General features: G+C 36.2%; 1 protein-coding gene across 1 annotated transcript in view; it reads right to left on the minus strand.

Annotated features, from left to right (window-relative positions):
- The window catches only part of SLC5A12 (solute carrier family 5 member 12), a 28,375-nt gene extending 20,011 nt beyond the window's left edge, over positions 1–8,364 (minus strand). Inside the window, exons 1-3 of the mRNA XM_072421537.1 lie at positions 7,660–8,364; positions 3,030–3,095; positions 2,139–2,190 (exon numbers count right to left, since the gene is read on the minus strand). Coding sequence (XP_072277638.1) covers positions 2,139–2,190; positions 3,030–3,095; positions 7,660–8,016 — 475 coding nt within the window. The 5' untranslated portion in view covers positions 8,017–8,364. The remainder of the gene's footprint in view (positions 1–2,138; positions 2,191–3,029; positions 3,096–7,659) is intronic.
- Positions 8,365–18,958: the final 10,594 nt, after the last annotated feature.

Below are 18,958 nucleotides of genomic sequence, written 5' to 3' on the forward strand. Positions count from 1 at the left end.
CATTTACAGTAATATGGAGTAGCTTATTTAAACCCTGATATAAATTCCATCCCATTGCTATTTGGTGAGGGGCAATGGAAATGGTTTACAGTTTATATAAGGAAAACCACAAACCAACTGCATGTTTAATTTTATGTGATTTTGTACCACTGCAAACATTTTTTATTAGTTTTCTGTCTATAAAGTAAAGAAAGATCTACCCAAATAAAGGGAATTCCCATATAGGACTGTTCATGACAGGTGACTTCTTTGGAAAATTTTCCCCTCATCACTTGTCCTTGAAACAGTTGTAATTTAGAATTTTCTTTAAATATTTGGCATTCTCATATCTTTTTTGTCTTAAGGACAACGGTCATTAGGAAAATAAAGGGGGTGAAGCTCCCTAATAGGGACACAGACAGCAATAAAAATACACAGCGGGTCCAACCCTTCCACACTCTATTCCAAACTAATTCATGGCTTTGCCTGGAGTTATACTTTAGGGGACAATTAGAATGAAACATTTTTTGCCATAGACATTCTAAATTATAGTGTCTTAAAAAACATTGGATCATTGAAAAAACAAAGCAGAGGTATTCTTTACATTGTTATAACAATGGTTAATACATACTCATAGTTCAGTCCTTTTTTAAAAAAAATGTGATCTTATGTATGTCTACAAGAGTTCCAGTTTACTGGAGATTTATCCAATAATACTTCTGAGCCACATTTCTCCATGGTTTCTCTGGTTCAGACATGTTTTCTTAAATTTGGTTCATAGTGCACAATCAACTCAATGAAATAAATTGGCTGGGAATTTGATAAAGAAAAATGTTTGACCCTAAACTGGAAAACAAGAGTAAATATAGAACTAAAAAGAAACTCAGGGCAGTGCATGTTGTTACTTAATAACTTAAGCAAAATAAAAATATTGCAATAGTTGGGACATGAAATAAGGATGTTTTAAAGTTATGCATTAATTGCTTGTCTTTTTTTAAGGTTTATGGAGAATACAAGGCAAGGAAGAGACAAGAAACCCAAAAAGTGATATCTCATGATATAGAATATTGGACAATTGTGAGTAGAAGGAGCCAACCAACTCCGGTTGTGAACAAATACAAGTATAAACGGTGGCAATGGAATCACAATGCTCAAGCCACCATATTATTATCTGAAAATCCAAAATTCGCCATGTAGGACCCCTGATGACGCCTTTTAGGGTGAAACGCGTAGAAATTCAAGTTGAAGCACTACTAGATTGATATACACTGCTGTATACCCTTCATTGGTCTTTATGCATTGATACACATTTGATGGTTAATGTTTCTGGTGGGTATACAGTTGCGGTAAGGTTATTCTTGTCTTTGGGTGAAGGTGGTGGTGCTTTGTGAACACTTTTGGGATATCTCTTTTTGTTTTTAATCATTAAATGGTTTATGAGACTTTTGCTTATTTAATATTATTACATTAGTATGTTAAGTATTTTTTTTTGAGTGCCACTTTAAATCTGTAGGTCTGTAACGCCATGGAACAATACACTTGGCAGGAAAACTTACATACACCACCAACCGCTTCATTGCTTTGATGATGTTTTCAAATTACTGTGTTTGACCTTGAGCTGAAATATTGATTTGTTATGCATAAATGACACGCTAATTGTAGTCCTTGTTTATTTGCATGTTGTGTTATATAGGACCTCTGTCTGAACTGTTTTATGATAACTGTCGGCAAGTAAATATTTATGCTGATGCTCAAGTTACTACATAACCATAAAACTAAGTTTATGTAGAATACACAGCCTGGGTTCATACAAGGATGGGTTTCTTGTCTCATAAGTTTAGTTTTATTTATTTATACCTATTATCTTGTTATTAACCTACCAACAAACTAATTAGAAAATCAATCATTTTTTCATTGCGTTATTAAAATGTATACAATATTTTTTTACATGGGAAAACTCTAGTGTGCAGTGGAACCCTGGTTGAGAAACACAGACATAAAGTAACATGTTCTTGCATCAAGCTGACTATCAATCCAGTAGCCACTTTTAATATTAAATTTTGTTTTACTAATAATTATTTAAAATTTACAGCAGAAATATCAAAGCTACACACTAGATTAGCCTCATATAAAGACAGAAAAAGCTGTCAATAACCTACCTTGATTCAAGGCCAAAGCTGGTGCATACACTACTACTCCAGTGTAAAGGATCTGTTAGAGATAATTACAAAACAGGTATAAACAGGATGACTTTCTTAAAACTTTTTCAAACTAATTAAAAAATTAGAAAACAATATATATATATATATATATATATATATATATATATTGTAAGTGTAACTTTTGTATAGAATACCCTTTTTCCATTTGTGAAGTTTCAGAACAGTAGCAAGTATAGATTTGAAACTGCATAAATAATCTTCTGATGAATTGCCAAGATTGTTGAATTTATACAGTACATGCAAGTCCTGAAACATTGATGTCACGGGGTCAGTTGTTTGACTCCTAAAATGTGTTGAATAATATTAATATGATCCTAGTATGGACCATTACCAGTTATTTCGAATTTACGCATCTGGTTTGCACTCACTGGGGCTGATTTCCAAAGGAATTTTAGGTTGTTCACTTACCAAAGTGAAATATATCCATGCAAAGACTAATTTACTTAGCCTAGTGAAGGTGATGATTATTCACTTTAAAAAGAAAAAATGGGAGTTTTTCTTGCGCATAGGTTGATAAATGATGATTGAGTGGTTAAAATCAACATAACTTAAAAATTCATTTACAAAGCTTGCAATGGGAGAATTTACTTTTTACATGATCTAAACATTCTCTTTTCCTATATTAAATAAACTTCATTGTGATTTTTGTTTGGAGAATTTTCCTTGGTACCCACCAACAGTACACGACCCATACCTTTGCCAGGGTCAAACATGGATAAAAAATGGACAAATAAAAGCAGCATTTGAACAAAAAGATGGAGCTTTACTTTCCCTGATAGCATTCTTTTTAGCATGTAATAAATAATCTTCAGAAAATCAGATTCTTACCGTTTGTAAAATATACATAATAGTTGCAAAATATCGGACAGGTCTGCTAAACCGAAGTTCTAGGTACTGAAAGAAACAAAGAATAAAAAACTGGTTATAGATTATCCTGAATTAATACATAACTTTGTATTGCTTGTACAGGTTCACAATCAAAATTCTGGCAACCTCCCGACCTCAGGTGTGCCAGATTCTTGAAAATTCGGGATTTTCTTTTTATACTTACCTCCACACACAGGCCAGCCTTCCTCTCACAGGACCCGCAAACATCTGGCACAGTTCCAGGGAGCAGGCGGCAGGGACGTCTCAACGTGTATTTAGTTTAGCAAGCAGACCTAACAGCTAATTCTCCAGAACAGCACCATCAAAACATTAGTGGCCAAACAATGTATTGCAGTCCCTCTATTGAAAATGTGATCCAAAATTCATGCCGGATTATCGATGGCCGCATTTTTGATTGTCAACCTATACAACTAACTTTGCCACCTAATGGAAATACCAGGCTATGTAAGATCAACAGAAATACCTATGCAATATGATTTTTTTAAATATATTTATATATATATATTTATTTATATATATTTATTTACATTATCTGTCCAAGTAGTTATCTAAGCACTTGTATACTTTTTATTTCCCTGCTTTGAGAGAGTTAATGGCAATCAGATTTGCCTTCCCATACTATTCCCAGGTCTGAAGGAGATCTGCAAATCAAATGAACCTGTTATTAAATTTTTCAAACCAATGTCAAACTGATGACATTGGCAGAAGTCCACACAGCCACTAAAGTGTATCAAAAGCCAAATATTTATTTTGTTATTTTGGATGTATCTAAAAGGGGTAGAAGACTTGTCAGGCTGTTGCTGGTATATGTGTTCCTATTTAGAAGATTTGATATGAAAATGTCTTTAATTTTGATTTGTCACCAGAACAGCAAAAGAGGGAGATGACTCCATGGGAACTCTTCCAGTTCTAGTGACAACTGTCTAAAATGGGATTTCCCCCAGCTTTCGAAAGGTATCTCCCCATGTTTTGCTGTGTCTGCAGGATAGAAGAGAAATCTCCTCAATTTGAAACAGATGGCACAAAAACTTAACAGGGGTTTTAATCAATTTTAATTTTAATTTATTTTTTAATTGACTTTGCTTACACTGTACTTTTAAAATCAGATGAATCAACTTGTTTCTCCATTTGTTATCTTCGTAATCATTTTCATATAATAAAGTTCAGTTCACAATATGAATATTACTTGAATGTAAGGTTAGCAATTGTTAAAATGTAACTGTTGAAAGTCTAAATTGTTATTTTGTCTTGCAAAATATCATTTTATTACTATTGCACATAACTTCTTTACCTGCTCTCTTCTATTGACTGGAATCCACAGTTATTACTTATCACTACTCTGAAGGCAATTGTGTTTTAAAGAGTGATAACCCATACAAAAATCTATATAAAATGATTTTGTGATCAATATGTGGCAAATAATATAAAAATGACAAGTTAAAGGCAAATGCACAATTGTTCATATGGGATTCTCACAAATACACATGGATGTCAGTGCTGCGTCACAGAATGGCAGTTTTAGTGTGCCATCTTTACCTTTGCTATGCGTTGCTATGGTTTAGATTCAAATTAAGCCTCAGGGACATGATAAAGATATTGTGGGGGTAAAATAGCTGTGCACAGCTCATGGAACCCTTCCTGAAGCCCTTCTTTCTTCCAAATGTGGCATCTCCTCTATCTCTTGATGCTGGCAGAGCTTAATTTCCAATGCAAATCCTCTCCTCTCCCATGTGCCACACTGTTTAATCAATGCACCATGGAGACAAATGCAAAACAGTCTGTAACAAGCAGTGGTAAAGCCTCAAGAGCCCATTATCAATTGTAAAACATTAGCAATGCAAAGTTATGCCTACAATACATACATTAATGCTTAAAAGTACCCTAACAGAATCTGTGAAATGTTGATCATTGTTTAAAAATTGACTGATCCTGCAGAAAACTTTCCTTTAATTTAGGGAGTGTGCTCAGAGAAGGCCATTTATTACCACGTAATTGTGTGTGTGTGTTTGTCTTAAATCATAATGATAAATACAATTATCTAAATAGGCTAAATAAAAGATTACATAGCCATGAATGTTGGGGCACATACACACACAGGTATCAATTATTGGAATGTAAGGTATAGAAAACGGAGCTTCACTGAATTTGTTGGATATCAAGCCATGGGAAAAGCAAAAGAAATGTCAGTGGATCCATGAGGAAGGGTTGTTGGATTGTACAAATACTGTACAAATCATACAAAAGGATAAAAAATATCCACCATTCTAAAAATGCCTGTTAGTAGTGTTCAAACTCAGGACACTGAGAATGAAAAGTTAGTTCTCTTGTTACAAAATCATGGTCAGGTAGACCAATTAGGATTTCAGCCACGGCTGCCAGGAAATTTGTCAAGATGCCAAGAAAAACCCACAAGCCGCATAAGGTGAAATACAGGTGTTGTGGTTTTAAGATGCACAATAAGGACGTACTTGAACCAAAATGAGATGCATTGTTGAGTTCCAGAATAAAAAGCCATGTGCATATTGTGCCAACACTACAAAACAGCCCGACAGAATCTAGACAAGCTTCTAAACCTCTTGAACATGGTCCTTTGGAGTGATGAGACCAAAATTGGACTGGTCACAATCGTAACTGCTTTGTTTGGAGAGGACACGACAAGTCTTATGATGAAAAAGATGGTGGATCTCTGATGTTCTGGGGGTGTGTTAGCTAAGGCAGTACAGGAAACGTAATGAAAATTCATAGCAAGATAAACACAGCATGTTACAAAAAATATTGGGGGACAAATTGTATCCATCAATCTAAAAGCTGTGCACCAGGCCAATTTGACCCTTCAGTGGCTACAGCAGAAACAAGTGAAGGTGCTGGAGAATCACAGGCTCCTGACCTCAACATCATTGAACCCCTTTGGAGAAGTTTCAAATATGAAGTTCATGCAAGACAACCCACATTATTATGTGACTTAGAATCCTTTTTCCAAGAAGAATGGGCAGCTTTACCACCTGAGAAAACCAAAGGTCTCATCTACAACAGAAAACTGCATGCTATCATTGATGCTAAAGGAGGGTACACAGTATTAGGAACCATGGGTATACAAACTTTTGAACGTGGGCAATCTCATTATTTTTCCCTATTGGTATACTTTGTTTAACAACAGTGTTATTATGTGATGTCTTAGAGTTTAATTTGAATCTCATTAAAGGTGAAATGATCACTCATGTTTTCTTTAAGGAATGATACACATCTTGCATCTATGCCAGGGTATGTCAACCTATTAGTAAAGTGTATGTTATTAATCACAAAAATGCTAGTTGCCGAATCTCATATACTTAGCAGACTGTCAACATCCCTATTGAAAATGATAAAACATTACTTATGGGTGGGACTTTCTTATGAGGAATGTAACATAATTTTGGTACATTCCTCATAAGAAATTTCTGACATATTCTTGGATTGTCATTTTTGGATTGAGCCTTCTTCCAATCATGGCCTCTCCCCTTTGCTCTCCGTGCTGATTCCCAAGTCGGGTCAAGTTGTACCAATTTGTTGAACTTGATGGTATGTACAATTTTGTCTTTCAAATAGTTTTATTTTGAGCTACACAGATCAAAATAAACTAATGGTGGTTTTCTTCTTGTATTGTGTTTAAGTGCTACCATATTCATTGTTGGTACAAAATAAATCCCCAAGGAAGCGGAGCATATCTGCGAAACGCGTCAGATTGTTACAGCTTGTCAATTACCCGTACTCATCTAGGTCACATTGGTATATTTAGCACTATGTTTTGAGTCTGCTGCCTTTCCTGTATATGGAGGCATTACAGACATTTTGATGTGTGTTAATTGTAGTTTACATTTATGTAATAATAAAGATCTTATTTTTATATAAACAAATGATGGTGTATATACTGCCTTAAAAGTCCCACCCATAAGTACTATTTTTTATCAAAGTATATGTTATGCTTTGGTGAATTAAAATGATTTTGTGGAATGACTTGCTATCTTAAAACAAAACAGCAAGACTTTTTGAGCTATTGAAGGACTTCAATATCATGATCATCCAATCATCTAATGCTTTCAGGACATTGAAGGTTTCTGGCCTTAACAAGCATGCATATCAGAATTTCGTTCTTCGTTCTGCATGCTTGTTAAAGTTCAGTGATTCAGAAATGACTTATGTATAGAAAGTCAGACAATATGCATTAAATAGTATGCTAGAAAAAAATATCTAAAATACAATAAACATATCTGGTGCTGTTGTAGCTTCAATGAATAAGGTCTTAAGGCCCAAATGTGTATATGTAATATTTTCCTAGTGGATCACATTAAGTCCAATGAGATTCTAAACAATGGGCCAAAATTGGTGTATGCATCACTTTCTGGCCTCACCCACTGCAACATAATTGCATCTAAAGCATAACAACAGGATCAACTCATCAACAATATCACCTACAGCCAATAATTTGTAAATCTATACAAATCTGTACACTAGGGTCTAATATACAAATGCACAGTTTAGAGTTTACTGAAATTCCAATATACCAAATCATATTCAATTGTCTGTTACTTACTTCATAAGTGCTAGTAATGCCGGACCTGTAGAACACTGGTACAAAGAGTTCAGCAGAAATTGTGATCACAAATGTATAGGAAATAATGAAAAACAAGTAGTATGCTCCATAGCGAACAACTTCTGATGGAGTCCCCAGAACAGTAATTGCAGACATAAAACTAGCGGTCAGTGAAAGAGCCACAGGTCCACAAGTCATCTGTCTACCCCCGATCAAGAATTCATTCGACGTTTTCTTTTTCCTTTCTTTGATTGCAAAGAAGACTCCAATGCTTGCTGAAATAACTAAAAGGGCTGCAAAAACAACATAGTCCCACACTGCAAAGTTATTGATCACTGGTTTTTCAAACATCGTCATCTTGTCTGTGTTGTTCCTTTTTTTCCAGATATTTTAAATATGTACAATATCTATATTGCATCCATGTATTTCATGCAGGAATTGTAGATGTTGTATATTGTGTACACAGCTTTAGTTGCCCCAAAGAGCAAAGAGATAGATCCAGAATTTATCAGACTATAAATTGCATCTTTGCAAGTTCTCAGGTGAGGCCCAAGGCTGACAATGGGCCAATAATATTGCTTGATTGTTTTACAACAGACTTGTATCTTTCACTTTTTTGTTTAGTTAAATATTACACAGATCGCTGGATATTATCTCTTTTACACCAACAACTAAGGTTTCTTGAAGCTTGATATGCTACTGCAGGTAATTTGAAAGAAATATAAATTGGGTTTGTGCAAGTGTAGAATTGGGAGATGCCAATTAACTTATTATCCGTCTTTTTAAATATTATTTAAAAAATGATTAATATAGGTAGAGATTTTTCTTTATTGTACCCATTTGCTAATAGCTGACTTAGGCTTCCTTCCACTGTTTACTAAATTAAGGAGAATCTCTTTAACTTGAGTAGTATGTCCATCCTTTTGATCACAATTGTAACACTTAACTGATGACTAATAAAAGTGTGTGTGTGTGGTGGGGGGCAGGTTGTCCTACTACTACTGACCAACAATGCAAATGAACACTACAATTTCCATTTTCAGAATTGATTGATTCTATGAGTTAGATGGTATAGAATGGTGATCGTCGAAAATTGAACACATGTACAATGGTACTTCAACATCAATCCTTCGTGGTGGATCAATGATGACCGAGCGGTGACATCTACTATACTTTCCAATAAAGGAGAGCACAGCCAGGTGCCACTTGTTCGTCCTACTCCCTTCTCTCTCCCTAAAACTAAACAATGCTAGGTATACAGCGGTTGTTTATTACGATGTTGTTGGAAACGATCACGGAAGATTGTTTCCAGTGATATTAATGTGTGTACATTGCTTTACTGATCAGACTAATGTACCATGAACTCTAGATATCTTTACTCCATGATAAAACAAATTGACAAAGGCTGGATTAGGTTTTACAGATTGTATTAGGTGGGTATATATTGTTCAAAAAGATAAGAAAAACAAAAATTGCATATTAGGCTGGAGGGGGGGATTATTTTGTCCAGAGATAAGCTTTAGCCAAAATAATTTTGGGGTTGATCTTTTATATGTACATGACAATTCCCAAAATGAATAGAAACAGTACGAAAAACAGAATTGCTCAAAATTCAGCATAAAATATTTTATGGGTTTTTATTTATATCTAGCATGTTGAAAACCTGGTAAAGCATTGTGAAAGTATTCTAGACAGCTATATAGGTAACACACAAGAGATGCAGCGAATAATATCCTAAATACTACCATTGGATTCAGTTAATGAATAGGTTTTTAGTTATACCTTTACAAATATTAGTAATAAATAATGACAATCTCACAAGGAATTTTCAAATACTTTTAAATTTAAATCTTCTTTCAGTTTTGATTGTGCCTCATAGTAACCCACTTATCACTTCACATTCTCGATGGTAGCTGTGAAGATTCTCATTTATCCAGGCCATTGTATATCTATAATAAATCACATTCAACTGGACTTGTTCTTGTAATGTTGAAAACGTTTCACAGCCTTCCAAGCTGCTTCTTCAGGGAACAAGTCCAGTAGAATGTGAATAACTACTACTAGAGATCCCTTGTGGTATTTTCACAGCAAGCAGAATCTGTGATTTTACATTGGACAGATTCCCTTTGAAACAGGACAAAGAGAAATCTATTTTTATATAATTTCAGCAAAAATCTTCACCATTTTGCAAATTTTACTTGATTTTATCAAAATGTTGAAGCATATCACAAGACAAAAATAAAATTAAAAAAATATGTTGTTTTAATCATAAGTTTCAGTGAAAGTATGGTCATTAAAACACTAACAGTCTGTCATTCGCAGATCCTCTAAACTTAGCATTGTGACCAAAAGTTATTGAGGTATCAGGCTAACTTATGAGAATATGTCCCTAGTAAAAAGGTTTATTAAAACAAGTCATCCAAAGTTAAAATATAGTCAGCAAAACACATTTTTATAGAAAAATTACAGGCTTGTTTAAAATGGAACTAAAGTTTTATGATTACACAATCAGACAGGTCATAACTGTAGATTGTGAAAGGCGATGTCCCTTCTGCAATAATTTCCTACCTGCTTGATTGCACCGGGTATCTGGCAAAAGGCTGAGCTGTGCATGTGCAGCGTCAGCTTTGATTGCCAGGATACCCGGCAATCCGGAAAAAATGAACCCCTGTGTGCCTGTATGTCATCCTGGCCTGACCAAATGAGATGGCCAATAATTCTCTACAGGAAGAGAAGACAGAAGAAGATTGCAGAGTCCTGTGAGGAAACAGGGACAGGTATGTTTTACGGGTTTAGTTCTGCTTTAAATAATCCTTGTGAGTGGACTTCCAGCTGGGCTTGGCCACTGTGACATAAAAAAAAATTTATACTGTATTAAGGCTGTATCTTAGGACTGCAGGCACATGGGTAATCAATGGGTATCGAGAAATGCACCAAAGAGGTTTTTGAAAAGCACTTCCTCAAAACTCCACATCTTGGTCTCGCTTCAGAATGGTAGAAGATTGACTATGTTACTCATGGGAGGGGGTTCTTTGCACCAGTTGGAATGGTCTTTCACAATCCTTTCCAACAACAAAAGACTGAATGAGTTCTGTACATGCAGCACGGTTCTGCTTTATGGAGAAAGGAGTTGGGAGAACAATGGAGCGGCACCCCACTGCGCTCTCTCTCCTTCTTGTATTACTACTACTACATTGATCATTCGGCGTTCATGGATCCCCCTTGGATACGTAGGCATAACTGTTAAATCATTGAAATTTCACAAGTTACATCACTGATACTAAAGCTTCTGCCTGGCACAGCTATGTCATGGTTGTCAAGAACTTCTTGGGTAACCATAAAGCACAAAATTATGAAGAACTGGTACAAAACTTGCTCCTAAACTTTAAAAATTTGAGTGCCACTATGAGCATAAAAGTACACTATCTCTATAGCTATTTGCAAAAATTTCCAGGAAACCTTGGCAATTTCAGTGAGGAACAAAGGGAGAGGTTCCATCAAGATATAAAGTTGATGGAAGAAAGGTATCAGGGCAGATGGGATAGACACATGATGGCAGACTACTGCTGGAGCCTTCAACGTGATTGTCCTGATCATCAGCATAAAAGGAAATCATACAAACAAGTTTTTCAAAGACTTCTTTGTGATTAGTTCTTTAAATATGCTGAATATAGAAGACATTGACATTAAGTATTTCAAACATTTTATTTTGTATACGTAGGCATATCTAGTTTAATTTTGCTTAATTTTCATGTCTCAGATTTCTATGAGGTTATTTTTAAGGTCATTATTTCAAAAACCAAAGCCAATCCACCAAAACTAATACAATATTTTGAATCTGTGCATCAAACATAACCTAAAATGACTTTAATCTGTTTGGCAAGAAAATGTTTGTTGACCAGTGTTATCGGACGAGAATCACCTGAAGTGTGCACGTCGCCTTAAGCCGCATACACACGTGCAATTATTGTTGTTGGAAAGGAACTTTCACGATCCTAACCAATGACAAAAGACTGCATGATGCATGAACGAGTGCTGTATATACAGCACTGTTGTGCTCTATTGAGAGGGGAGAGGGAGAACGAAAGAGCAGCACCCCATTGCGCGCTCTCCCCCTTCCCGTGCATTAGGATCGTTCGCTGTCCATCGTCCGTGGATCCGCCAGGACAGGCGCTGTACACACGCTCGATTCTCGCCCAATATAGGCCCTGAGCTGATTATCAAGCGAAAACCATTGGACGTGTGTACGTAGCTTTTAGTAGCTTTAGACCCGCCTGAGATGCCAATCTCATTGACTGCCCATTAGGATAAGTATCCCTCACCTGTAATTGGTTACTCTTTCAACTGTACACAGGGCAATCTTCCCGCTAACAGGAGGAGGCAGCCAATTAGCAAAGTAGGAACATTTCTAGCTACAAGTTAACTCCCTAAACTCTGCCCAATAAACAACTACAATATTTTATTAATATTATTAATAATAAACTGTATTTATATAGCACCAACATATCACACAGTGCTGTACAATAAATAGGGGTTGCAAATGACAGAGAGATACAGACAATGAAACAGGGGAAGAGGACCCTGCCCTGAAGGGCTTACAATCTAAGTGGTGGGGGAAGTATCACACAAAAGGTGGTGGGTGAGTAGGGAGGGTTTTAAGAGACAAAAGAAGACGGGTAGGCAAGTTTGAATAGATGGGTTTTGAGTGCTCTTTAAAATATGCAGAAAGTAGGAGCAAGACGAATAGGAAGAGGAAGACCATTCCAGAGAGTTTGGACAGCACTAGAAAAGTGTTGGAGTCGTGCGTGTGACGAGAATAGGTTAACACAAACTTTCAGCCTAAACTAGGGACACTTCCTCAGATAAAGGTTCCCTACACTTGTATTCCCCTTATACCTAAATGAGCATTTAAACCTTCCTTTTGCAGGTGTGGTGCCATGGCAAAGGACTTTTTTTTTAATCCTGGAGCCACAACAAACATAAAAATATCATACAAAGAATTAATTTGCTTTGGTTGCTATCTTTAATCAAAGTGAAATTATCATTTATTCTTGTTCAATAGGCCTAATAAGTACAGGAACTCCTAAAGAGTTGATAACAGAATGAAACAATGACCCTGATTTATCAAAGCTCTCCAAGGCTGGAGAGAATACACTTTCAGAAGTGAACTGGGTGATCCAGCAAACCTGGAATGGATCTGGTCCAGGATTCAAAACATTTGCTAGCAAACAGAAAAGGATTTGGCTGATTGTTTAAAACCAAGAGTGTCTACATGACAAATATCTTGAGAGGTTGAACTCAGCAATTACAATCTACATCTTTCTTTCAGGACAAGTTTACGCATATGCAAAATGCTCCCAACTGTCCCTCTTTTGGAGCCCAAAGTCTCTGTTCCCCTTTCTTCATTAATTGTCTCTCTACATAAATCTGACAGTTTAACTGCAATAATCCTTCATCCAATCCCAAAAAATTACATCTACTATTTTGAAAAACAATATAAAGGAAGAGTAGAGCAAAAAAAGAAAAAAAAAAGAAAGAAACACTTTTGAGTTCAATCTTTTTTTTTTTTTGTATAATATTCCTTAAGGTGTGTGTATTTGAGGGTGTGATGGGATGTGACCATTTCATATACACATTTTTTAAAATTGAAAGTTGGGAAGTGTGCATATATTTTAATGAAGTTGATTAAAGCGTGACCATTGCAAGCCTACACAAGCGTGCTATCAGGTGGCAACAAGAATATGAATTTGTCATATGTTCACTTTCCTTTCTGATTCTGTTCCATAGAGCAATAAATAATATCCTACATTTGTAAAATACCATTATGTGATACATGTTTAAAGCAACAATTTTTAGAAAAAAGGGAAAGTCTATTGACTTTTGGCATGGGATGCAAACACAACCAACCAGCTCATTGAGGAACAGCAGAAATTAGGCTAAATAGGTGTACCATATACAATTTGCCAATAATTCCTATAGATGGTAACAGGTGGGTGTTTCTAATGGACATGATTTATTGGGATGTCCACCTTGTGATTGTGGGTCCTTCTCTGTTCAATGTCATATTGGTGAAAAATCTTCACTAAGGGCCTTCAACCTTAAATATGTTCTTAGCAGTGGCATGGGGGAGCAATGATCCTTTTAGCCCAAACCTCCTTTGAACAGAAGATATAGTAACTAATTCATATGATCAAATTATCATTCAAACACTGTATTCGCAATCCATAAAAATGCTCCACAAACATCCTTCAGCAGTAAATCACAAAGGCCTGTGTGGAAAACCACCTAAAACTTTGATCTGATTGTGAGAAGAGAAATCAATTCCAGGTTGGCATAGTGTAGAGTGGTATCTTTGGATACACAGGTCTCTTCCTTTCAGTAATAGATTTTAAACAATAGCAGCTTACAGAAAGAGAATACATATTTATAAAAAGTCACTTTGCATGTTCTGAAACTTTTCCATGCATAGTTGGTACTGCACAAATATAAAACACATATACATAAAGTAATATAAAGTTTTGGAAGGGTTGGGAGAAAATTTTATAGGCTCACTCGTGCATTAATAAAACAGCAATGACTCCAACACGCTATCAGGGATGAATGATTATGCATTACATTTGTATATGCTGAACTAATTTTGGTGGCAACCATAAATGCTTTTCATGTCAGACAGCCTCAGTCTAATTTTGTAGCTGTAATTTTATTAGTAAAAACATTTGCATGGTACATTCAGAAGAGTACTTAGATGGCAGACTTACCTCGTAAGTACTGGTGATTCCTGACCGATAGAAGACTGGGACAAAGAGCTCTGCTGAAAAAAGGACCACGAAAGTGTAGGCTATAAAAAACAAGACAAAGGATGCTCCAAAGCGGTAAACCTCCGCAGGGGCACCTAAAACCGTTACTGCAGACATAAAACTGGCAGTCAGGGACAAAGCCACTGGTCCCCAAGTCATCTGCTTCCCACCAACAAGAAAATCTGCAGATGTTGTCTTATTTCTCTCTTTTATGGCAAAAAATACACCAATGCCTGCCGATATTAAAAAAAGACCTCCAAAAACAACATAGTCCCAAACTGCAAATGTAATAATTGTAGGAACATGAAATGTAGACATTGTGCTAAAAAAAAACTTGGTTAGTAAAAAAGAAAAAAAAAGAAATCCTATGAAAATCTTCAAACTCAATCCATAGTGAAGGGGGAACATATTCTTCAATGGCATTAAAGAGGGCAAGAGGACACTTGGTGCCTTTTATGCAATTTTTTGGTTGAGTTAACCATTACTTTAAATAATTTTACTCAGCAATTCTGCCACCATCACTACGCACAGGTCCTAGCACTTGCTGCTAATTCTCTGGTTAGAAAGACTAGAAAAGAGAGTACATTCCTGGAAATGTTTTTTAGATAAGGAAGAAGTATGACAGTATAGCATTGGGGCTGCACCAATTGTAAACAGGTGTACACTTTGGTCCCAAATGGATGCCCCAACTTTGTTCATGGTCAGATAATAATTTAATATGGCCATCTTGACTGCAACATATGTTCTGTATGGCTCATCAATGGTGCCTGTGTAAATATAGCAGCCTTGTTTTTACTTTGGGATTGTTTTATTAGTTCTACAAAGCTGGAGAAGATAGCCTAGCATGGGGGAGCTTTAATAATCCATCAAACCTGGAATAGATCTAGTCCAGGATTGAGAACATTTGCCAAATAATAGCAAACTATTTTAATATATCCATTCTGGGTTTGCTGGATAACCAAGCCTCACTGTTAGGTCATCTTCAGTATGCTGCAAGGACATTGTGCTTGTGTACTAACCAAGCTGCTATGATCAGTCCCAATGGTGTAATACAAAATGTGCTGTGAATGGCAGTGCCCCAATCACATGGACAGAGGGAGTTCTTCACTGAGCATTGTACACATACTGATCTTGTAAAGACATAATTGAAATTTCTCATCACATTCTATATTTTTTATTCACCAGATTTTACTCCAGGCAGTTCACAAAGCATGTATCTGTTCTGTTACTACAGATTAGAATAGACATCTCTACAAGGTGTTTATCTAACCAGACTATAGTGTAAAACACAAGAGGAAACAGATCAAAAGGACATACAGTTAGGTCTATAAATATTTGGACAGAGACAACTTATTTCTAATTTTGGTTCTGTACTCTACCACAATTAATTTTAAATGAAGCTACTCAGATGCAATTGAACTGCAGACTTTCGGCTTTAATTCAGTGGGTGGAAAAAAAAGATTGCATAAAAATGTGAGGAACTAAAGCATTTTTTTACACAATCACTTCATTTCAGGGGCTCAAAAGTAGTTGGAAAACATTAAAAAGCTGAAAATAAAATGTGCTTTTCCAATACTTGGTTGAAAACCCTTTGCTGGCAATGACAGCCTGTAGTCTTTAACTCATAGACATCACCAGATGCTGGGTTTCCTCCTTTTTAAGTGAAATGCAAGTGAAATGCATGCTCAATTGGGTTCAGATCAGGTGAACGTCTTGGCCATTCAAGAATATTCCACTTCTTTGCTTTAATAAATTCCTGGGTTGCTTTGGCTGTATATTTTGGGTCATTGTCTATATGAAACGCCTCCCAATCAATGTGACTGCGTTTAGCTGGATTTGAGCAGACAGTATGTCTCTGAACACCTCAGAATTCATTTGGCTGCTTCTGTCCTGTGTCACATCATGGATAAACACTAGTGTCCCAGTGCCATGGCAGCCATGCACGCCCAAGCCATCACACTGCCTCCGCCATATTTTACAGATGATGTGCAATGCTTTGGATCATGAGCTGTTCCACGCCTTCTCCATACTTTTTTCTTGCCATCATTCTGGTAAAGGTTGATTTGTTTGAATGTTTTTCCAGAACTGTGCTGGCTTTTTTAGATGTTTTTGAGCAAAGTCCAATCTAGCCTTTCTATTCTTGAGGCTTATGCGTGGCTTGCACCTTGCAGTGCACCCTCTGTATTTACTTTCATGCAGTCTTCTCTTTATGGTAGACTTGGATATCAATACGCCTACTTCCTGGAGAGCATTGTTCACTTGCTTGGCTTGGTTGTGAAGGGGTTTCTCTTCACTATGGAAATGTTCTGCGATCATCCACCACTGTTGTCTTCCGTGGACGTCCAGGTCTTTTGGCGTTGCTGAGTTCACCAGTGCTTTGTTTCTTTCTCATGATGTACCAAACTGTAGATCTTGCCACTCGTAATATTGTAGCAATTTCTCGGATGGGTTTTTTCTGTTTTTGCAGCTTAAGGATGTTAAGGATGGCTTGTTTCACCTGCATGGAGAGCTCCTTAGACCGCATGTTGTCTGTTCACAGCAAAATCTTCCACATACAAGCTACCCCCCCTATCAACTTCAGGCCTTTTTTTCTTAATTGATAATGACATAATGAAGGAATTGCCCCCACCAGCCCATGAAATAGCCTTTGAGTCATTTGTCCAATCACTTTTGAGCCCCTGAAATGAAGTGATTGTGTAAAAAAAAGGCTTTAGTTCCTCACATTTTTATGCAATCTTTTTGTTCAACCCACTGAATTAAAGCTGAAAGCCCGCAGTTCAACTGCATCTGAGTTGTTTCATTTAAAATTAATTGTGGTAATGTACAAAAGTTGTCTCTGTCCAAATATTTATGGACCTAACTGTACATTTAAAATATCAGCTACCCAAGCAAAAAGCCTATGTCCCTCTTTGTGGTCACTGGTAGAGAAATATGGGTGAAATTTTATTCATGGCAGTGACTAAAAGGCAGAAATGAAAACAGTGAATTTCTAATCTCTTCTCACTTTACTAAAAATATAAATTTTTGTCATTGTCCATTTGACTACAACAGCTTCCAAAATATTGCTGTTGGGCTCAAATGTTTGGCTATTCAGAAGACTCTGGCACGTCCCAATTAAATTGAAGTGGGCCTAAAGTGGACTTGCATTTCAGGTAAGTAAAAATAAACTTCAAATTATTCCTAAAACTTGAATGAAGTGGCTTAGCTCAATTTCATCCTGTTCAACATAACTTGACGTTGAGTCATAGACGCTGGGATATCTTCTATTTATATCACCAACTAGTCACCATTGGGGAGTTACACAGTGGGGAGCACTCACAGCTCACAAGCATTGGGAACACTCCCCAATGTTCATTCACAACAAGGTAAAAGGATGTTTGCATTTGAGTTTGAATTTGAGGTATTACTGGGCTATATTGCTTTTATATCTTTCATTACTGCCTACATCTTTTTGGCTAAGTGGCCAATCATAGTGATAGACTAATGGAAATTTGTGCATTTATTTTTTGGGTAGTTGTTTCACAAATATAGATGGACTGTCTGCATTATACCACAGTACACTACAAGAGTGAAACCTTTCTCTATTAAAATGTACCAGATTTTAGTTGAAACACAATTTTCAATGTTCCTACAAATATGTGCACTTCATACCTGTAGCAGTTTTCATTGAAAAGTGTTTCTTTTTCTTTAAATACTATAAAGAACATTAGGTAATCTTTTAGGTCAGGGCTTTTGGGGCTTTCTATGCCCAATATATATATATATATATATATATATATATATATATAAAAATAAATATATATATATATCAATCAAAACATGCAAACATATATAGCATTTGCAATTTGTAAAGCACAGATTTGTTACACTGTCCCCCCCCCAATCAGTGTATAACACATAATGGGAAAGAACAGAATAGCTATTGCTATGTTATGACAGAGCAGAGGTATCACTAAGATTTGTTATCATTCTGATCAAGGGGTCAGGAGCTAATTACTAAGGCTCCCGATCATTGCCCTGAGATGTCAGATATCCAATGACAGCTTAGTCCTGGGTGCTAGGTGCATGCCTGACATTTCAAACACAATAAAATGAATGGCAGTTCAGGAATAACTGTCTTGACGTGCCATTTGTTTTAAGTGGCACAAATGCCAAGCTTTTATCGGCTACAAAGTTTTTTTTTTAAGTAGGTTAATTGTTAGGGTCAGAGCAGAATACATCATTAGGATCTAATTGCCATACTTTGAGCATCCAGTGCTAAAGTAATAATTATGTCCCCAGACGGAAAATAATGACACCAGATTAATGCAAAATCAAAAAATTTTGATTAGTTTACACTAAAAAAAGTATCGGTATACCTTTGTTTCCAACTTCCTAGAATGCTATCTGATGTATTATTGCATGGGTGTCACCCCTCTTTATTTTTCTTGGACTATTGCAATTAGGACAGAAAATAAAGGAAAATCCAACAATCTGAACTCTCACCAGGGTAATAGTTAAAT

This window comes from Pyxicephalus adspersus, chromosome 9, assembly GCF_032062135.1.
Source record: "Pyxicephalus adspersus chromosome 9, UCB_Pads_2.0, whole genome shotgun sequence".
Classification (NCBI taxonomy): Eukaryota; Metazoa; Chordata; class Amphibia; order Anura; family Pyxicephalidae; genus Pyxicephalus; species Pyxicephalus adspersus.